The sequence below is a fragment of the Oncorhynchus keta genome, chromosome 31 (assembly GCF_023373465.1).
Source record: "Oncorhynchus keta strain PuntledgeMale-10-30-2019 chromosome 31, Oket_V2, whole genome shotgun sequence".
NCBI lineage: Eukaryota > Metazoa > Chordata > Actinopteri > Salmoniformes > Salmonidae > Oncorhynchus > Oncorhynchus keta.
This window is the reverse complement of record NC_068451.1, coordinates 13,583,712-13,606,872: the sequence shown is the minus strand read 5'-3', so window position 1 is coordinate 13,606,872 and position 23,161 is coordinate 13,583,712. Positions and strand designations below refer to the sequence as shown.

At 41.6% G+C, this 23,161-nt stretch overlaps 1 protein-coding gene across 3 annotated transcripts; it reads left to right on the top strand.

The window, feature by feature from the left end:
- Positions 1–21,879, top strand: LOC118364491 (pleckstrin homology domain-containing family F member 2-like). 3 transcript variants are annotated; one of them, XM_035746062.2, is made up of 2 exons: positions 1–164; positions 18,381–21,879. In XM_035746062.2, exon 2 carries the CDS (start codon positions 18,392–18,394, stop codon positions 19,136–19,138), a length of 747 nt encoding a protein of 248 aa, XP_035601955.2. In that variant the 5' UTR covers positions 1–164; positions 18,381–18,391; the 3' UTR covers positions 19,139–21,879. The 3 variants fall into 3 exon arrangements, with proteins under 3 accessions (XP_035601955.2, XP_035601956.2, XP_035601954.2); XM_035746063.2 differs by having other exon boundaries at positions 63–81; XM_035746061.2 differs by lacking the exon at positions 1–164 and adding an exon at positions 6,186–6,487.
- The last annotated feature ends 1,282 nt before the right edge of the window (positions 21,880–23,161 follow it).

Genomic DNA, 23,161 nt, shown 5'->3' with positions numbered 1-23,161 from the left:
TAAAGTGACGCCACTACTCCCTGTAGCCATATTGTTATTACTTTCAAGGCAACGAGTGAGCCGCTACCCGCGGACAGCAAGGTAGAGGGCGACTGACAAGTGTGGAATTTCATTAAAACGAAGCTACAAGTTACTTGTAAATTGCTGGCCGAAGTTAAAGTCGGGTATGTGCTTTGTTGGAATGATATCTCACTATTTATGTTATATTCTTAGCCATAGTCACAGCTACTGTAGCTAGCTAACGTTAACTCACCACTTGTCCACTGCGCTGCGCTAACACTACAGCAGCTAAGTTAGCTAGTAAATTGGAAACGGGACCGAATGGAGGATTTAGCTCGCCTTTGCATTAACATTGTGGCTAATGAGCTTAGCTCGCAACTAACTAAGTTGATCTATACACCAATTATGTATTATATTGAGATAACATTAGCCAAGTTAAACACGCGAGTCATCTTAAACTAGTAGCTAATGTTAGCTAGTTAACCAGTACACCATAGACGTCGTTAGCGAACTATCGTATTTAGCGCCCATTGACGATAGTATCGTCTGACTGGGGGTGTTTTGTTTAAGAGCCCCGACGCTTGTTCTAACGCATCGTTTGCGGTAGAGTTATGAAAACACAAAGTACGTGTCTTTCATATCAGCAGGTGGGAAAAAGTACTCAATTGTCATACTTGAGTAAATATAGCTTAATAGAAAATGACTCAAGTAAAATGGAAGTCACAGTAAAATACTACTTGAGTAAAAGTCAAAGTATTTGGTTTTAAATATACTTAAGTAGCTATCAAAAGTAATTTGAATTGCCAAAATATCAAATCAGAGACAGTAGGGATGAACAGGGATGTTCTCTTGATAAGTGTGTCAATTGGACCATTTTCCTGTCAAAGTGGAACGAGTACTTTTGGCTGTCAGTGAAAAATGTATGGAGTAAAAGGTACATGTTATTCAGGAATGTAGTTTCGTAAAAGTTGTAAAAAATGTAAACCGTGAAGTACAGATACCCCAAAACTACTACCGTAGTACTTTAAATAATGTTTTACTTAAGTACTTAACACCATTGTATATAATCGATAAATAATTTCCTAAAAACAAAGGTTAAATTACACACACCTTTTTATAGGGTTATGGCTCCCACAGAGACATATTTCCATGTTACACTGCTTGTTTTCAGTAGTGATGGGGAAACAAAGCTTCCTGAAGCTTTGCACATTTCCAGCCAATTGTGTCAAATAGGTTCATTACTCGAGGCTTTGATCGACACTGTGCACACTAGTGGCACCTGGTAGTCAAAACAATTTAGCACAGCCAATTTATTATAGATGAGATCCCACACAGTAAGGCACAGTGTACGCTTTTTCTCATCTCCCAAAACAATCAGGTGTTTGGCACCAGGTAGGCTAATGGTTAGAGCGTTGGGCCAGTAACCAAAAGGTTGCTTGGTCAATCCCTGAGCTGACAAGGTAAAAATCTGTCGTTCTGCCCTTGAACAAGGCAGTTAACACACTGTTCCCCGGTAGGCCGTCATTGTAAATAAGAATTTGTACTTAACTGACTTACCTAATTAAATACAAATAATAATTTGTATGATGAAAAGAAGCTTCGGACGTCATTGATCACGTGCCTTTGATAAAGCATCTCCACACTGCTTCAAAATAAACTGCTTAGCGATTGCCTTGGCGCGCCAGTATTAAACGTAACATCACTAGTTTATGGAAGACAGAGTGGACTAACAACTTGTGCTAATTAGCTATCTGCATCACTGACACCTGTGTGTAACAAACATCTTGTCACTGAAAAATACTGTTGGGTGCAAATGTGTTAACCGGTTAAAACATTGTACAGTAAGTGTGTATTTTTGAAATTACTTAGTTGTGAGATTTCTGTTTCTAGAACCGTACTGCAATTTAGAATCAATGCTTTCTTAAGGGCCCTTCCCAACAATGCAGAGAGAAATTGATAAACAATTGAACAATTGTAACACGAGGAATAAATATATAATGAGTAATGATAACTTAGCTATATACATGGGGTACCGAGTCGATGTGCAGGGGTACGAGGTAATTGAGGTAGATGTGTAAATTGACTATGCAACGGGATAGATAATTAACAGTAGCAGCAGCGTATATGAGTCAAAAGAATTGGTGTAAAAAGGGCCAATGCAGATAGTCCGGGTAGCCATTTGGTTAAATATTTACCAGTCTTATGGCTTGGGGGTAGAAGCAGTTCAGGGTCCTTTTGGTTCCAGACCTGGTGCATCGGTCCTGCTTGCTGTGCAATAGCAGAACGAACAGTCTATGACCTGGGTGGCTGGAGTCTTTGACAATTTTTTTAGGGACTTGGATGGCAGGGAGCTTGTCCCCAGTGATGTACTGGGCCGTATATACTACCATTAACACCTTGCACTTGGATGCCAAGCAGGTACCATATTCCGTCACTAGGATCAGGATTAAGAAATTGTGATTACGACATTAGCTAGCTAGATTTCCACCAGGTCAGAGCATCAGCATTGTACAATTATGTTAAAATTAGAGGTATCTAGCTGTTGCTTTTACACACACACACACACACACACACACACACACACACTACTGCTCACTTTACTGTAGAGTAGCAAAAGGACAAGGTTGTGCAAGTGTGTCAATAGGCTATTGCCTATTGAATACAGATGCTGTCATATTTTTCCCCTCGTAGTTTCACGTGGTCAGAGGCAATGCATGAAATGTGCATCTGCAAAGAAGCACCTACAAGTAGTCTTTTGACAGCGGTTTTGTCCCTTGTTTTTTTTTAGCTTAACAGTGTAAAAACAGTATTTCCTTGAGCTAGGCCTAGGTGAGGCTAAATGCAATCGACTTGCCCAGGAGGACTCATCCCAGCCTCAGGTAACTAGCTGCTCTGCCACACCGGTACAGGATGTTGCTCTGGATTCTGTAATCCAATACATTTAATCCAATATGACACTGTTTATAAATGGATGCAGATTAAATACACTAGAATACTTCCCACTCTGAAACAAATAGGTTGCAGTCGCTTTAGCAGCTCACAAATATTGTTAACTTGCTAAAGTGATTGATGCAGTGTAGTGTACGTCAATTATGCTAATCTTTCTCACCAGAAAGTAGTTATGTCACAGAAAGGCCTATAATGTATTGGTAAATAGTTTCCTGTCCCAACAGGAGGGTTCTTCATATTATGTAAGCGTTTCACTTCTGCATTTGTTGTGCCTGCCTCCCACCTGACGTTTTTGAAAAGGCACAATTCAGACTCACTTTTGCAATGCCTTTTACTTCTGATGTATTGTCTTTGTATGTCTCTGTGAGAGGATTTCACTTGAGAGCTTCACTTCTGTGAGAGGATTTCAGTTGTTAGAACTTTACTTTTATCCAAATGGGAGGTAAGCAAACAGTTAGCAAAATGGTACATGAGTAGCCTAGTTTTTTATTGCTATTAGAAGACAGTTTTATTCAAAGTGGCTAACTGCAAGCCGTACCACTCAACTTTTTACCGTTCTCTGCTACCTTTTGTATTAAAATGTCCCAGAAGTGAATATGATGAACGAATGAGCACATCTGAAGGAGTGTAACAGATGTTGTTATGGTGCATTCCTGTGTAGCCAAACTCCTCACTCTTGCTGGTTCTGCTCCTATGGTTGAGTTTAACGAGCGCTACCAAAAACCTGGAAAGAGTTTGGAAGAGCAGCCATTTCACATGTCATCAGAAAATAGCATGTGTTAATACTCAAACCGCATATGGAGAGCAGCTACCCTTTTTTTTTCACTTTAAACATCAATCTGTAGTGAATGCTGTTGCCTGCTGCTGCGGGAGCGATCATAGCTTTCTGAGTGAGTGGAATGAGTAACAACTTCTCCACATAGAAGCAGAGAGCTTAAGGGTCAACCACATGACACAGTACCCTTTGACCTTTACCACAACTCGGTAGGAAAGAGGCGTGTCAGTCGGACTCTTGATCTCCATGGCGATTTTACAACCCCGTGAGCGGTATGAGGCTGAGCTAATGCATAGACTTGCTAAAGCTCCCACGCTTCCTGTACTGGAAATTGTAGTGCTGGAAATTATGTTGTCGGCCTATAGGCCTAGCCTAAAAAATAATTTTGAGACAAAAAGGTACTTGGATCATACAGTTGAAGTCGGAAGTATACATACACTTTGGTTGGAGTCATTAAAACTCGCTTTTCAACCACTCCACAAATTTCTTGTTAAACTTTAGTTTTTGCAAGTCGGTTAGGACATCTACGTTGTGCTTGACACAAGTAATTTTTTCAACAATTGTTTACAGACAGATTATTTCACTTGTAATTCACTGTATCACAATTCCAGTGGGTCAGAACTTTACATACACTAAGTTGACTGTGCCTTTAAGGAGGAAGGAGATGCGTTCTGTCTCCTAGAGATGAACGTACTTTGGTGCGAAAAGTGCAAATCATTCCCAGAACAACAGAAAGGACCTTGTGAAGATGCTGGAGGAAACGGGTACAAAATTATCTATATCCACAGTAAAACGAGTCCTATATCGACAACCTGAAAGGCAGCTCAGCAAGGAAGAAGCCACTGCTCCAAAACCGTCATAAAAAAGCCAGACTACGGGGACAAAGATCGTACTTTTTGGAGAAATGTCCTCTGGTCTGATGAAACAAAATTAGAACTGTTTGGCCATAATGACCATCGTTATGTTTGGAGGAAAAAGGGGGATGTTCGCAAGCCGAAGAACACCATCCCAGCCGTGAAGCACGGGGGTGGCAGCATCATGGTGTGGGGGTGCTTTGCTGCATGAGGGACTGGTGCACTTCACAAAGGGAACATTTATGTAGATGTCTTGAGATTTGTTGCTTCAATATATCAGTCAGGAAGTTAAAACTTGGTTGCAAAAAGTTGTGGCAAAATGGCTTAAGGACAACAAAGTCATAGACAATTTGTGGGCAGAACTGAAAAGGTGTGCGAGCAAGGAGGCCTCCAAACCTGACTGTTACACCAGCTCTGTCAGGAGGAATGGGCTATTATTCACCCAACTTATTGTAGGAAGCTTGTGGAAGGCTACCTGAAACATTTGACCCAAGTTAAACAATTTAAAGGAAATGCTACCAAATACTAATTGAGTGCATGTCAACTTCTGACCCACTGGGAATGTGATGGAAAAGAAAAAGCTGAAATAAATCATTCTTTCTACTATTATTGACATTTCACATTCTTAAAATAAAGTGGTGATCCTAAGAGTGCATTTTTACTAGGATTAAATGTCAGGAATTGTGAAACTGAGTTGAAATGTATTTGGCTAAGGTATATGTAAACTTCCGATTTCAACTGTATATAGCGTGTCAACTTTTGTCTTGGAGGCAGCTGAAGTCAATTTGGGTCAGTCACTTAGTCAAAGACAATCTTTCAATGAATTCAATCAATTCAAATCGAATCCCATGGTCCATTTCCTGCTCCATTAAATTGTTTCAGAGGTTTTATATAGCCTAGCCCACAACACTGGGGGATGGCTTCCCCTCCTCTAGTCAAATTTAACATACTTTCTGCTTAATGCTTCTTCTTTTTTTACTAGCTTCTGAGTCAGCAAGTTATGGCAATGACTAAAGCTTTCCCTCCAAGGTTCTCAGTAGAGAATAGTAGCTGAATAATTATTTGCCATTTTAAGAGTAGGGTGTTTGTTTTTGTCCCTCCATAACCAGTGTTTATTTTTTTAAACTCTCACCTGCGCAAGGTTATAATCTAGCCTTATCACCAGGTGGCTTCACTGTAATAGTTTACACTGTGGAATGTCCCACTCCACACCTTCACCCGAAGGTAGAGGTCCCCTAACAAAGGTTAGACTGAAATTCAAATAAAACCTTGTTGCAATTGGATTGATAAGGGTATTCTATAAATACAGTGCATTGGACATGCTTTGGTTAGACTGCCCTCTTGCTCTGGTTTAAAGAGCACATTCACAACAGTCCCAAGCAATTGTGCATGTCATGAATTAGGCTTGGGCAGTATATACCGGGGTATTTGGAAAAGCCACGGGATATATTTGTAGATACTTTTTAAGTAAATACCCGCAGTCAACTTGTGCAATACTATAGGAGATAAAGAACATTGCGTTCTTCAGTTCGTCTGTCACATTCTTATGAAGTTTACGGTAGTCCCCAGTCACGTGTCACATGGTGTTTGTTTACAAGAAAACGACGAGAGACTGGAGCTTTGTGAGTCACTCACTGTTGTGCAGCATGCGCCAGGGGATCTAATTACAGTATGGAATTCACAGCTAAATGTTTGCCAGCTAGATATATTTTATAACGTATGTTACATCTAAAATGTGCTATATGTCTGCAGTTGTGCATTTGGTGTGCAAATTTAGTAGCTAGTTAGCTATCTAGCTAAGTGGTTAGCTTATTCCTAAATCAAGCATTCGCTTGGTAACAGCAGAGAATCCCCTCCTGGATCAAGAGCCTTGTGGGCAAATATTAGTTTTGTGCGTGCAGCAAAATGAGTGAGTAGTATTTTTGAGTTACTTCTTTAGGTCGGAAACTGTACAAAATGTTTACAATGCGCTCTTTAGCATTTAGTTGGCATTCTCTATTGGGATTTCACAGTGCATTCAGAAACTATTCAGACCCCTTCCCCTTTTCCACATTTTGTTACGTTACAGTCTTATTCTAAAATGGATTATGTACATTTTTACTCATCAATCTACACACAATACCTCTTAATGACAACGAAACAGGTTTTAAGTCATTTTTGGAAATGTATTAAAAATAAAATACAAATCTTATTTACATAAGTATTCAGTCCCTTTGCAATGAGACTCAAAACATCCTGAAACATTCTGTTTCCATTGATCATCCTTGAGATGTTTATACAACTTGAACTTGAACCTGTGGTAAATTCAATTAATTGGACATGATTTGGGAAGGCGTGCACACCTGTCTATACAAGGTCCCACAGTTGACAGTACATGTCATAGCAAAAACCAAGGTCAAAGAAATTGTCCGTAGAGCCCCGAGAAAGGATTGTGTCGAGGCACAGATCTGGGGAAGGGTACCATATCAACTGTAGTACCTGAAATGTGAAGTGAGAATGCCATCATGCCACTATATCATCAGAGGCTATTAGGTCCAATGGTTTGTTTTGAAAGGTCATTTGCAGTGAGGGGTTTGACCGTAACTTAGCCCTGTCCTATTCAACAGGTGGATGTGGCTGCACTGCACACCTGTTTAGATATCACATAAACAACACTTGACACAATATATTTACAACCCCTTTATCTCATATTGAGATCATGTAATCCTCTGTGTAGACATGCTGTGCTCATGGTAAGCCAGGAGTGTGTCCTCTACAAGGCTGAAGTTGTTTGTTGTAAGCTGATGATAACACAGTGCGGTAGTGTTGTCACGATACCAGAACTTTTTGGACTTCGTTACTCGATACCACAACAAATAAAGAAGGCATATCAGCCAAAGTCACAATGTCACTTGACCCAGACAGATCTTTTGAGTTCAATATCATTGCATTACAATTTGAGTTTTGGTAAAAAAATAACGAATTACCTAAAGGTAATCATTTATTTGAATGGTAAATCTTAGGGATGTGTAGCTTTTTTTGGTTTTAAACGATTCGGAGCGATTTGGTTTGATTAGAGGAACGATTCGATGCACTAACATTTGTTGTATAAGCACATTCGTTTTCCATTCTAAATTCTAATGGAGTTTGAGCTGGGTGCCTTTAAGCTGAATCTGTCTGAGCTGACCTCTCACTGTGTGTGTGTGTGTGTGTGTCTATGGTTTCTGTCGGCACCTGAGCTGAGCCATAAGGATGACTCTGCATCTACCACCCCACTATCAGATAATGGGGATAATGTTTGCTTTTTGTCCCTAAACGTTAGATCTGAAACCCCATCACCCACTAATTAATTTGTCATTTTTGCAAATTCAAAGTGTTTGACCTAGTAATGTATCAATATTCATGGTTACAAATTAGCTATGCCATAGCCAATGACTATAGCACAACTTTGTATTTCAGCCGTGTCTCAATTGAATGGTTAGACCTTTTTTGATAAACAAAAATAATTAAATATGTATCTCCTGCCGCTTTGCCCATGCAAAAACTAGGGAAGTCACTTAAGAACAAATTCTTATTTACAATGATGACCTACCCCAGGCCAAACCCTAACCCGGACGACGCTGGGCCAATTGTGCGCCGCCCTATGAGACTCCCAATCACAGCCGGTTGTGATACAGCCTGGAATCGAACCAGGGTCTGTAGTGATGCCTCTATCACTGAGATGCAATACATTAGACCGTTGTGCCCCTCGGAAGTATCTTCTTGCAAGTGTTCTAGCCTAGAATGCTAATGAGTGCAGTGGTTCCTCAGGCCAGGCTAGCGAAGAGTAAGTGGAGCAGGCACGGTGCTCTCCCGCTATAAGGGGACATCTGCTGCCCTGATAGACATACTTTATCCTCTCTCAATCAGTAGATGACATGAGGCACGTTTGAGACTGACAGAAGTACCGAAAGTAACAAACTGGTTTTCATGTTCTATTATTGAAAAGGTACTGAAAGTTTGGTGTACTGTGCTACACTACAGTGGTACTTCTCAGTCCCAAAGACTCAACATATTTTTTTCTGGCTGTCTGGTAAGTTCTGTCCTTGGTGATTGGGGCTGGCTGTGGAGTGGACAACTCGTGGTCCTCTGGTTCTTGGACGTCCTGCCATCCTTAAAATGAGGAGAATTTGATACCAAATGGAACAACTCTGAAATTGAGTCTACTACTGTTACCAAAAAGCAGTGACGCTAGTAGAATCGCCTCAGCACGATATAAGAGGAGATTTGGATTGGAGGAGAAGGAAGAGCAGAGTTGGGTGTAGTGAAGTAGTAGCCTAAATTCTTGTGGAGGTGTCTGGTCACTGGTGACATTCGTTCTCAGTGAGGAGGCATAGGCCTATAGCTGTACTGTACTTCAGCTTACATAAACACCTGCTGGTGTGGTGGTGGTGAAGTCAAATGTGTCACATATACAGTGAGGGTGTGCTTATCCTCTCATACAACCTGTGCTACATGGTCCAAGGTGTTGTGAATCATGAGCTTGGCAGACATACTTTCACTTTAATAGCTGAAATGCTTGAGGTGGATATTCTCTTCCTGTCTGGTTCAATTATGCTATCCTCCATCTTTCATCCAATGCAATGCTTCCTTCAATTAAAGGGGTAATCAGCAATTTCTACATCCATTTTAGACTTATACACTGAGTGTACAAAACATTAAGAAAACCTTCCTAATATTGAGTTGCACCCCCCCCCAGAACAGCCTCAATTTTGCCCTCAGAACATGGATTCTCCAAGGTGTCGAAAGGGTTCCGCAGGGATGCTATGCCGTTTTGACGCCAATATTTTCCACAGTTGTCAAGTTGGCTAGATGTCCTTTTGGTGGTGAACCATTCTTGAAACACACTGGAAACTATTGGAAAACCCAGCTGTGTTGCAGTTTGTGACACAAACCGGTGCACCTGGCACCTACTACCATACTCCGTTCAAAGGCACTTCAAACTTTTGTCTTGCCTATTCACCCTCTGAATGGCACATACACAATTCATGTCTGAAGGCATAACAATCCTTTAACCCATCTCTTCCCCTTCATCTACACAGATTTTGAAGTGACATCAATTAGGGATCATTGATTTCAGCTGGATTCACCTGGTCAGTCTGTCATGGAAAAAGCAGGTGTTAATGTTTTGTACACTCAGTGTAAATTTAATTATATGTTCCCATTTGATTCTTGAAGAATATAACTTATAAATGACTTAAGTTTAACTGTCGTGCCCTATCATAACCCCAAATATAAACATGTTTTACTCCCAATCTTTGTCAACAAAATAAATACAAACCCTATATAGCCTATAATTTTGACATTATGGATGGTGAATCCTTGCATCCATAGCTCTATGAATTTGAGTGGTTACATTCCTCAAGCCCGATCCCTTAACTTTTTACTGAAACTTCTGGGTAGGTCGCTTTATTGTTTTAACTGCTGGTTTCTGCTTTAAGGTCATGAATTCGTGTTTTGGTGAAAGGTGTAAAAATAACTTGATGCTCATCTCTTTAGTTGAATGTGTGCAAGGTAATTACTTCCTCTGTAGGAGGCGGCTGTGGCAAACAAACTGTGCATGAAACAAACTGTGCATAAAACATGAGCCCCCCCCAACAGTGACGTTGTTAAGCTACCACGCCACAAGAGTTTCTAAACCCAGAGGTGCAACATTGCAAGGCTTCCAGGAACGCTTGCGAAATAGACTGAGCAGGCCGTGGTTTGGTGTTTGAGAAGTCTTAATTAGTAGTTAAACGTGTTATTACTCCAAACTTACTTGTGAAAGTGACAAACACGTTTTCATTTTTGTCAAAAACAACTTTATATCGAAGGAGTACCTTTTACTTTGATGGCCTGCACATGTGCAGTTGTGCACCAGACGACCGTTAGACCCACTGACGTGTTTTTACGCATGAGCTTAGCTAGCCAACGTTGCCATGACGTCACCTACTAGCGTGATCGGGGATTTCTTTTGGCGAAGCAGTTTCTGCCTGTCTTTGACCTCTCATATGCAAAAGCGGCAGCATCCTTGTCAGCAACCGAACCCTCTTAATCGATTTGCTTGTTTTGGAGGTTTCTGTTTGGGATAGAGCTAGAGGTCGACCAATTATGATTTTTCAATACCGATACCGATTATTGGAGGACCAAAAAAAGCCGATACCGATTAATCGGCTGATTAATAAATAAATAAATAATACTTTAAAAAAAAGTTTTTTTAATTACAATGTATTTGTAATAATGACAATTACAACAATACTGAATGAACACTTATTTTAACTTAATATAATACATCAATAAAATCAATTTAGCCTCAAATAAATAATGAAACATGTTCAATTTGGTTTAAATAATGCAAAAACAAAGTTTTGGAGAAGAAAGTAGAAGTGCAATATTTGCCATGTAAGAAAGCTAACGTTTCAGTTCCTTGCTCAGAACATGAGAACATATGAAAGCTGGTGGTTCCTTTTAACATGAGTCTTCAATATTCCCAGGTAAGAAGTTTTAGGTTGTCGTTATTATAGAAATTATAGGACTATTTCTCTCTATACCATTTGTATTTCATTAACCTTTGACTATTGGATGTTCTTATAGGCACTTTAGTATTGCCAGTGTAACAGTATAGCTTCCGTCCCTCTCCTCGCCCCTACCTGTGCTCGAACCAGGAACAACACATCGACAACAGCCACCCTCGAAGCAGCGTTACTCATGCAGAGCAAGGGAAACGACCACTCCAAGGCTCAGAGCGAGCAACGTTTGAAACGCTATTAGCACGCACTAACTAGCCAGCCATTTCACTTCGGTTACACAAGCCTCATCTCGGGAGTTGATAGGCTTGAAGTCATAAACAATTTGTAAGTCGCTCTGGATAAGAGCGTCTGCTAAATGACTTAAATGTAAATGTATAAACAGCGCAATGCTTGACGCACAACGAAGAGCTGCTGTCAAAGCGCACGAAAGTGCTGTTTGAATGAATGTTTACGCGCCTGCTTCTGCCTACCACCGCTCAGTCAGATACTTGTATGTTCAGTCAGATTATAAGCAACGCATGACACGCTAGATAATATCTAGTAATATCATCAACCATGTGTAGTTAAGTGATTGATTGTTTTTTATAAGATAAATTTAATGCTAGCTAGCAACTTACTGCATTCGCGGTACAGGCAGTCTCCTTGTGGAGTGCGACAAGAGGCAGGTCGTTATTGCGTTGTACTAGTTAATTGTACGTTTGCAAGAGTGGATCCCCCGAGCTGACAAGGTGAAAATCTGTCGTTCTGCCCCTTTTTAAAAAATATATATTTTTTACCTTTTATTTAATAGGCAAGTCAGTTAAGAACAAATTCTTATTTTCAATGACGGCCTAGGAACAGTGCCTGCTCAGGGGCAGAACGACAGCTCGGGAATCCGGTTACTAGTCCAACACTCTAACCACTAGGCTACCCTGCCGCCCTTGAACGAGGCAGTTAACCCACCTTTCCTAGGCCGTCATTGAAAATAAGAATGTGTACTTAACTGACTTGCCTAATTAAATAAAGGTGTTAAAAAAATGTTTTTAATCGGTAAAATTGTTGTCCAAAAATACAGATTTCCGCTTGTTATGAAAACTTGAAATCGGCCCTAATTAATCGGCCATTCCGATTAATCGACCTCTAGATAGAGCATACAAATAGCTCATTCTCCTTTTCTTCATTCTGACACTTTCATTCTCTTAGTATCTGAGTCACTTCTCTGTCTTGCCAGAGTTCATGAGACGTGGGCTGGTATAGAACTGCATTGCACTTTCAGACTCAGTGGTCCTCAGAGTATTCTAGTGTCTGAAAGTTAGTTAGGCTAAGAAATGTTGTAGCTCAGCACTGAGAAGAAAGGTTGAATGTCCCCTGCTGCCTCCCTCCATCTGCTTCATGAAGACAATTGTTTTGCAATGGTGACCCATCTGGGGAAACCTTGGATTATTTTTAGATGAACTGTCTCCCAATTTGAGACTGAAAGAAGACTGTTTTGCATGCAGTGCCTCTTCTGTTCAACGTTACAGGAAGGAAAGGGCAAGGAACCATTCATTATGAGAGCCAGGCCTTTTTAAACCTGCTGTTTATTGGCAGTGTCTCCTCCTATACCATTAGTTTATTATGACCATTACACCATGTGTAGCTTGGATGCCCTCCTGCCTATGGAAAATGTTAGCATTATTGACCTTCATGTTGCCTCAGGAAGATGTAGGGTGGCAACTGTGTTCATTGGGCCCTCCCCACAAACTCATATAAACTTAACATAGAAAATGTTGTGGGGAGAAGAAGAAGAACTAACATCATGAGTGTTGACTTTCTGAAGAAGTCCTGTTTTCATGTCTGCATAATGTTGGGTGTATTTTCACAACCTCAATCTGATTCTGGGCAAAATGGCTAGAAAAATAAACCTGAGAGAGCGAGAGGACAGGGCTCGTAATCTATTAATCATGGGTTTATCTTTAGCTACTGCTTCTCCCGTAACCCGAGGTAGGCTACAACAACAAGTGTCGGCGTCAGCTAACCATGCCATTCAAAATTAAGTCTTTAGTCCTGTTACACCAGCATCTAAAACTCCTTTTACAGAGTGCTCTGTAAAAGGTTGTCCTTTTTCCCAACCTGTCCAAGATCTGGTGTCGCTGATGACGGAGGGAAAGTTTGAGGTTCTGAAAGGACCAGCTGGTGATGGGGAAGCCCATAGTCAACCTGGTGCTGGGATAGAGGTGTATTCACCACCTTGCTACCCTCTGCTACCTGGCAACCTTCTCCCACCTGTCAACTTGGCAACCTGTACGTCCACTCAGAGACAAGAGGCACAAGAGCAACCAATCAGCACATGACAACCTAAAACACTCCCAAGTGTTGTTGCCACCTGTTGCGTGGTGTCTGACCGGAGTCCAGATTTGTGTGAGGTGGTTATCCTGTATGTGTTTTGGTGTGGTAGTTCTTTTGCCAAAAAAAATATTTTTTTGTTGTTGATATTACTCTTGAAATCGAGTCTTTTTTTATCTGTCATTATTTATAACAGTACTAAATGTTTCGTGGACATACGCATGTGTTTGATTCGATGACTCATGACTAATTACCCTGTTCCAGTTCATATTTTCTTTTGTCACTGATCATTTGGACAAATCACGATTTCACAGGTGTGCGTGCACATCTTTAAAATTTCAGAGAGGGGAGGGGTCATTTGGCCCATAAACTTGCCTGTAACCTGCAAGGTGAGGGGGTGGAGCTACAGCTCTGCTTCCCCTCGTTCTAGTATCTTTTCTGGCAAGTCTGCAACCAGAACTTAATCAAGCATCTGATGCAATTACGTGGGATTTTAGTTATGGATTTCCGAGATTACTTGATACTAGGTAGTGTACCCTAACCTATTTGACAGCAGAAGTACATGCACGCACATGCATAGTATTAAAAGGTCTAAATGAATTCAGTCCGTATGTGTTTACTCTTTCAGGCAGTGCACTGGTTGACCCGTTGAGCTGAAGGTGGTGTATGGCCCGAGCTAAGCTGAAAGGACATGAGATGTTTTTCTGTCTTCCCCATCTGTTTACTGCGTGTCACACTGAAGAGGAGGCGGTGTGAAAGTGAGACTGAGGTCATTCTGCTGTTATTTTGGATGAGAGCTGGAATCTGCATCTTCGGAACTAAATCTATTGAATCCACTGAAGCACTACATGTACTATAGGCCTAAGACACGTTAGGCCTGTTACTGTATAAAGTTAATGCAAAATCTATAGCCTCACTGAAGCACTTTTCTCTGAAATGGCATAGGCCTCCCTCTCCACTCTGTGTTTAACCTTGCAAAGCAGAGGTGAGTCACAGTAGTTCACACAGTCACAACCAGGATTGGCAGTTGGTTTTGTCCCAACATGTTGGGCCCTTCAGATGAAAACCACCACGCCTAACCTGGTGGGCGCAGAACCTTGCGCCTCACTGCTAAAAGTCAAAGCGTCCTCGTATGCCTTTGCCATTTACATGTAGGTGTTTGAATCGATGCCTCCATGCAGCCTCACCACCGCAAAGTATTTTTTTGACAGTGTAACGTGATCAAGATCATCTGTTATAATCAAATGTGTTGAAAGGTTTAGGCCTTCTCTCTTTCTATTGGGCATTAAGTACCAATGAAGAGACCAAGCAGCCTTGTATCTTTCTCTTAACCTAACTCCCTATGATTAATTTCCCTGACACAATCCTTCATCTCCTTTCCTTTTCTCTTGACTGCAGCTGAAGCTTGTCGTCATGGCAGTAGGCAGAGAGGCCTCACTAACAGGGCTAATATGTCTCTAATCAATATCCCCTCCAGGCAGGGGCACACAAGGCCCTATACTCCATGGCTCCATATTACCTGTCGTCAATAGTGTTAGCTCTCTGGGCTAGGTGGCTAATGCACAGATAACTGTGAGCCTGTGTGCCCTCCCTGCCTGTAGCTTGGCCCCAGTGCTTATGTTAGTGTTAGCTTCTGCTGCTAATTAGCACAATCCCAGAGCAGCAACAGTGGGGCCAGGCCTGGAGTGGCATTGTGTTGCTATGATCCACTCCATATTACAGATCTGCCAGAGGTGTGTACCTAGGTTTGAATTTGTCTTGGTATCAACATCAAGAGATGGCCTAGTTGAGTAGACTGTGTATGCAATCTGTAGGCTTGATTTGAGATTGAGTGATCAAAAATGTGCCTATAGTATTGTATGCATCAGATGCATGTGCATCACCAGTTCAAACAACTGAAATCTGTCCCTCTTGCAGGGTACAGGCCCACAGGGCAAACACAGCCCATCGTCTTTCTCATCAATTACCTTTGACCTTTATGAATGTACAATTACAAGCTCCCGCTCAGTGCTTTTGCTGGAAGTTGGGTCAAAGCAGATTAACTTCTGTGTTTTCTTTGCTAGTTTTGGATTCACTCCAAAGAGTGTGAGAGATGAGGGTAGCATTGTATTTGTCACATACGCCGAATAGAACAGGTGTAGGTAGACCTTACAGTGAAATGCTTACTTACAAGACCTTAACCAACAAAATGAGAGGTATAAAATAACAGTAGTGAGGCTACATACAGGGGGCACCGGTACAGTCAATGTGCGGAGGCACAGATTAGTCGAGGTAATTGACGTAATATGTATATGTAGGTAGAGTTAAAGAGACTATGCATAGATAATAACCATAGAGTAGCGGGAGGTAGCCTTTTGACTAGCTGTTCAGGAGTCTTATGGCTTGGGGGTAGAAGCTGTTAAGAAGCCTTTTAGACCTAGACTTGGCGCTCTGGTACAGCTTGCTGTGCGGTAGCAGAGGACATCTATGACTAGGGTGGAGTCTTTGACAATTTTTAGGGCCTTCCTCTGACACCGCCTGGTATATAGGTCCTGGATTGCAGGAAGCTTGACCCCGGTGATTTACTGAGCCATACGCACTACCCTCTGTAGTACCGGTCGGAGGCTGAGCAGTTGACATACCAGGCAGTTGTGTAACGGTGCAGTTGTATAACTGTTTTATGCTCTGAGGACCCATGCCAAATCCTTTCAGTCTCCTGAGGGGGAATAGGCTTTGTCGTGCCCTCTTCACAACTCTCTTGGTATGTTTGGACCATGATAGTTTGTTGGTGATGTGGACATTAAGGAACTTGAAGCTCTCAACATGCTCCACTACAATGAATAGCATTCTCATGTAGGTGTTCCTTTTGTCCAGGTGGGAAAGAGCACTGTGGAGTGCAATAGAGATTGCATCCTCTGGGGATCTGAGGCGGTATGCAAATTGAAGTGGGTCTAGGGTTTCTGGGATAATGATGTTGTGAGCCATGACCAGCCTTTCAAAGCACTTCATGGCTACAGACATGAGTGCTACGGGTCAGTAGTCATTTAGGCAGATTACCTTAGTGTTCCTGGGCAATGGGGCTTTCTGGTTTCATGCCATGGTTCTGTGAAGCTGCAGATGGAAGTGCCCTAAGGATAGAGAGAGTGAGGGAATTAGTTTGGGAAAGACAGATGGTGTTTTCTGGGCAGAGAGCGAGGTTAAGGAGGCGAGCGAGTAACTGAGGTTGTCATCGTTATGAAAGTTAGATAGGAGCAGCTTGGTTTTTCTACTGGTACATCAGAACCTGTTAGAATAGAATGTCACAGTGCAATTCTCTACTGGTACATTAAAGGGATAGTTCACCCAAATGACATATTGGTTTCCTTACTCTATAAGCGGTCTATAGACAAGGTGAAAAGCACAGCAATCCATGCTTTGGTTTAGTTTAAACATTTTCCAAGTCATGGGACTGATATTAGCATTTTTCGTGCTTCATGTTCAAAGCATCAATAAGTGACTTTATTGAGCTTTTACAATCAATGTAGGATACTTTCACATGATTTGGATATGATGCGTGGGGGAAAAAAAGCTATCAGTCCCATGACTTGAATAGGATTTGTGCCACAAATGCTAAAACGTTAGCATGTGGAAACCGTGCCAGACGAACTAAACCAAAGTATGGGCTGTCATACCTTCTCCATTGACTGCTTACAGGGCATAATTAAGTAATTTCAGTGAACAATCTCTTAAAGACCCATATTAAACTCTTTTTTTAACACTCATTTTCTGTGGACATAATTAATCTGCAGCTATCATCCTTCATTAAAATTGTTGTCCAGATTATTTTGTGGGGACGATGGGAGTTATTAATACTAAGCATTTGCTTCTCTGTGTGTGTGTGTGTGTGTGTGTGTGTGTGTGTGTGTGTGTGTGTGTGTGTGTGTGTGTTCCTTGAAGCAGCGTTTCCCCTATATTAATTTAGCAGCGGTGCTGCCACTGAAAAAATAAATATAAATAAAATAGATTTCTGCCGAGACGCACTTTTTAAGATCAGAGTGACAAGTTACAACAAGTTGCTTATCTTCCTCAGATTTTCAGTAGCTCGCCCGAGAACCTCCAAGGTAACTTGAAATCCTGGAAGTGTAGCCAACCCATAGAGGGGATTCGAGAGCCCAAGAGCCCATTTTAGCATGGGCAGCGCTATTGATGACTCACCATTTTGAAGTAGTTAGCAGGGTGGGACTTCTCATGAGTAAAGGAAGGATCACATAATTCCATCCAGGTCATCAGGAGGCATCAGCCAGTGAATTATACTTGTGTGAAAAGGTGGCAGTAAATGTATACCTGTTCAAACAGCACACTTCAGGTGGCAGTATGCACCCTTTCACTTTGTTTACTAACTCATAGAAGTAGTAGAGGAAGAACATTTGACTACTTCAAAATGGAGATGGCCTCAATGGCGCTGCCCATGCTCTCACAGTTGCCGTAATGGGACAAATACAATGTTGCGTCCTCAAACTATCTTTTAGCCAACCTTATTAATAGCTGTATGTGATTGTTAACTAAGATAGTAACATTACACTAGCTAAATTACTTTTTGGGTTCATATAGAATGCTCTGGTGGTGTCATTGAGATCAAGAGAGAAAATGAAACTGTCCTCGATTTTCAGAAGTGTTTTGAAGGAAGATAACATGTTCATGTATTTTGGAGTAGGATGTCTAGTAAAGCTCACTCAAAAAGGAGGATTTTCATCTTTTATTAAGTTAATAAAGCAGCTAAGTGAATGAGACTTCAGGACTTGTCCATGGACATTTTTCAGAGGTTCTCAATTGAAATTTGTCTGTATTGCCTGACATATTTCCAATATTGCTTTTCATATTCTTAAAATACAATGAGGATGAGACTTTTTTTTTCCCACTTTCAATATTTGTATCACAGCTTTGAAGGGGTATTTGCAAAGCATTCAAATACAATAGTTTTCTCTCTCTCCCTCCTCTCTCTGTCTGCTCCAGGCGAGGCTAAGATGGTGGACCGGCTGGCGAACAGCGAGGCCAACTCCAAGCGGATCCAGGTAGTCGAGGGCTGCTTCGGCGCGGCGGGCCAGCCACTGGTCATACCGGGCCGCGTACTCATCGGTGAGGGTGTGCTCACCAAGCTGTGTCGCAAGAAGCCCAAGGCGCGCCAGTTCTTCCTGTTCAACGACATCCTGGTGTACGGCAACATTGTCATCCAGAAGAAGAAGTACAACAAGCAGCACATCATCCCGCTGGAGAGCGTCACCATCGACACGGTGGCTGACGAGGGCGACCTGCGGAACGGCTGGCTCATCAAGACACCCACCAAGTCCTTCGCTGTCTACGCCGCCACCGCTACTGAGAAGTCAGAGTGGATGAGCCACATCGGCAAGTGCGTGGGCGACCTGTTGGAGAAGAGCGGCAAGGCGCCGACTGGCGAGCACGCAGCCGTCTGGATACCAGACTCAGAGGCCACCCTCTGCATGCGCTGCCAGAAGATCAAGTTCACGCCCCTCAGCCGCCGCCACCATTGCCGCAAGTGCGGCTATGTGGTTTGTGGCCCGTGCTCTGACAAGAAATTTCTGCTGCCCAGCCAGTCGTCCAAGCCGGTGCGTGTGTGTGAGTTCTGTTACCTGCAGCTGGCCTCCGCAGGAGGGGGGATGGGCTTAGGCCCACGCTCGGACTCCTACAGCCGGTCAGGGTCAAAGTTCAACAACGTGTCGGACGACGAAGATGAGGAGGACAGCAGTGACTGAGGAAGGCCCTCCTGACAGCCTTCCATCTTCCCCTTTTAGTAATCAATTAGCAATATTCCACTTATAATTATAGTTTTTTTCTCTCCACAGCAGGGTTTTGAAGAAAAGTTTTTTTTTTTCCTTCTAGCTGAAATAAATGCTTTTTAATGATAATATAGTGAAATGCCTGATGGGAATTGTAGTAAGTTTGGTAAAAATATCCCACACACTATTTGTAGTATGGCTGCTTCCTGTATGGCGTGCTCCACAATCATCCTCTTTGTTTTCCATTAAACAGTGGACCTCACTACAGGGGAGAATGATGCTAGGAGTCATGTAGCACCTCTCATTGTCCTCTCTGCTAATGTTATCCTCTTCTATTATATTCTTGATTTCATTTTCCCTTTTTTATTTTTTATTTGATTTTGTACAGATGAACCTTAAGAGGTACATGCCTCAATGCTGATATTTCTGTGATTAGCATTCAGTCACACGTCACATGGTCTACCTACCCATTTAAATATTTCAGGTAAAATACCTATAGGTGCTTTTTTTTCTAGGTTTGTAGCTGCTTCATTATTTTCTAACCTAAATAACCCCTCCTTCACTAACCTCTCAAATGACAAATCAGCTAAAGCGTTATGATTGTATGGTGAAGCTCCTCTAGGTGTGTATGTCTTAGCATACAGTGTTGGCCAACTTTCAGTTTTGAAGTTGAAGAGTTTTTCTACACAGCTTAGCTTGTAATAGCATGTATTTGAAATGCACATATTCAATCATCCCAAAAATGTACCTCACACAGACCTTAATTTTCACACAGTGCCTTCTGAGAAAGTGAGTTGTCTGGGCAGCCCTGTTTTAATGAGATATTGCATCAGACCCTAGTACTGTAACTTCTATTTTGAGGCTGTGTTCTGTCGGTATAACCCTAAGCTGAATAATGGCTGTAGGGAGAAGTTTGTGTGATCATTGTGTTGGTGTGTGTGTGAATGCGCTAGAAAGCTTTACTTCAGATATTTTTTACTAAATCATAGAAAACATGCACCTAAAAATATTGTCATGCTTTATAGAGTACTGTCTAGTGTTGGAGATATGTGTTAGGTTTTGGTTTATCTAAAGTATTTGGCAAGTTTCTGGCTGGAGTCTCCACTGAGTGCCTCTAGAGTGCTGTGAGAGCAGAACCTTGACCTGTGGTGATCAGGAAATCAGCCCATTGTCTTACTGTGGTCTCTTCAGTATGTGACTGCTTCCTAACCTGCCCTCACAGTTCCAAGGTATCATGACCTGTCAGAAAATAAAGCTGAACTGAACTTGCCTGAACAGAGAATGGGAAATCATTGCATAACGCACAGGAACTGTACAGGAAGTGTCTACCATTGACTTCTCTCAGAGGAACCAGGACTGTCCCTGCCCCCCTGTGGCCCTCTTCCAACTGTATTTCCCTAAAAGATATGGCCAGTCTGTGTCAGCTGACACTGACATGTGAAAGGCTTGTTGGAGGACTAATGATGACGTACCCGCAACCACCATCACTTTTTCACGCTGTGAAGCGAATGTCAAATGCACTAACCATTTCAGGTTTTACACTCTGGGACAGACAGATCTAATTCAATCACTTTCAGTCTGGGCATAGTTTATCTTCCTGTGTTTCCATGGGAATCCTTTCTCTCCTTTTTTTAAAGCAGCTTGTTTTTACACCTAAGCAGTCAGGCTCACAGGTGGCAAAGACTTGAACTAATTTGCAGTCTTTCAGTGTAATATAGAACGTTTATCCTGAGATGTGTGTGTGTTTGAGTGACAGAACTGACAAAAGGGATCATTTTTCTTTTCTTTTTTAGCTTCTCTAAGAAGTAACTGTAGAACCCTATAAAAGTCCATCTCTTTGGCAAGCAATAAAACATGAGATGTCATACAATACTTTGACGCAAATCTCCTACCCCATTGTCTTTGATTATCAGGTTGTATTGTTGCAGATGCTCAAAATACTACATCCCTCACTCTTGAAGGTTTATCATTATACTCAAACAACAAACTGATATTGGGCACAACTATATTAATGCAAATCCTACCATAATCTGTAGTTTCCTTAATCAACTATTTTTTTTTTCTTCTTTCACCTCACTTAAGGAGTATTTTGAAATGACTTCTGTTGATTTTGTATATTTGTATAGTGTTTGGGGTTTGTTTTGTACAGTATACTATGTAGTTATACAAATGCCGCTGTTTCAGGTCTCCTTGTGCTCGTCTTACCTTCATGTATGGACCGGATTAAACACCTGCACTTTACTCTCTTTCTCTGGAGAGAGGTCGTAAACAAGAGCTACATTACCGCTGAGACCGTAAACTGACAGGACTGGATTTCCTGTCTGACATCACCTCAGGAGAGTGAGCTAGGGGTACCTACACAACCTGAGAATTAACATTGTACACCTGTTAAACAAAAATGATGTCTGAACACAGAACAGAGGGAACCATGTGAGATTTCTGAAAGGAGCATACCATACTTTTTTGTTTGTTTTCTTTGCCTGCTTATCTGGTTTGGTTTGTTAACCTCTCAAGCCTCATGGAATTGAAGTTCTCTCCATTGCTATCGGGTGGTGTTTTTTGTTGTCTTCTCGAAGATTTTTTTATTTTTTTTCTGTTGCTATTTAAATTCTCGTTATAAAAGTCTTAAGGGCTTAAACCTGAATGTAATACAACATATCATCATTGGATACTAATTTTCTCTGAATTTAAATATATAAATACCATATTGCCTAAAATCTGTCTCTTCTTTGGCTCGCTGGAAAAAGTCCTCATGGCTTCAGAGGGGAATGACTATTTACTATGGTGTTTAGAGGGAGCTTGCTAGGTGGTGGCGACAGTCTTCTCGGGGAGCTGAGAACTGACTGCTCCATGACCTCATAGGCTGCCTGATAGTCACATGGCCTGTAGTGCTCGTAACAGTCATGCCATAATCCAGCAGCCAAACTGCTCTGTCAGTGCAGTTTTCAAGCCCTGTTTGTCCAGTGACTCAACGGGAAGCCCAGAAAATTCTGAGACTTATTTTGTTTTCCTTATGCATATCTTAACATTCGTAATCAAGTCACTTTTAGTTATGTAGTAGAATTTAATTAGCCACTGCTTTCTATTCAGAGCATCGCAGAATTCCTTGTGTATTGTGCAACTTAACCAATTCTTACACAATGTTGAGGAATTCTGCCAGGGTCTGCACCAAGCATTTCTGAATGCTATTTTACTCATTCTGAAAATGCCATGTTCATAGCTGTCCTTTCATTTATCTGTTCGACATCTTACATTCATCCATTTCTGATGAATTATCAAGAGGCCCTCAACTGAGCCTGTGGTGTCTTGACAAAGTCAAATAAAGTTAAGATTATAGGGATGGTTGTTTGTCACATTTACCATTCCCTGAAACGATAAATTATGTATGAAGCTTAACTTGTCCAACAAGTGCAAAAAGCATTCAAATAAATCTGGAATAGGAATATTTTACTGTCCATCTCCCCGCAGTACAGGTCTATCAAAACGTTCAGGTTGAAGTTGGTGAAATGCCTCCAAATCCCTCTTGATACACCATCCAGCCCAAGTCCCTCTGATACACCATCCAGCCCTAGTCTTTCTGATACACCATCCAGCCCTAGTCTTTCTGATACACCATCCAGCCCAAGTCTTTCTGATACACAATCCAGCCCAAGTCTTTCTGATACACCAGCCCAAGTCCCACTCACTACAGCCCCTGGCTAATCTCCACTGTACAGTTCCCATGGAAACCGCAGAGGGCTGCAGCCTGGCTGTGATAATGACCCGTTGTCGCAACTTTGACCTCCGTCTGGGTAAGTTTAAGTGCTATTGAGGTTTTTACTGAGACTTCACAGCAAATAATTTTTGGGAAATCCTATTGAGAAAATAGGAAGGTTTAGTATTTGTATGTTGATACTTGAGATTTTTGTGGTAATGTTGCAGATGGTGTTATAGATTGACTCCTTTATCAGGCCAGTATAAACTTGTGGTAGTTATACATCTTAAGATTTTTCTTACTAA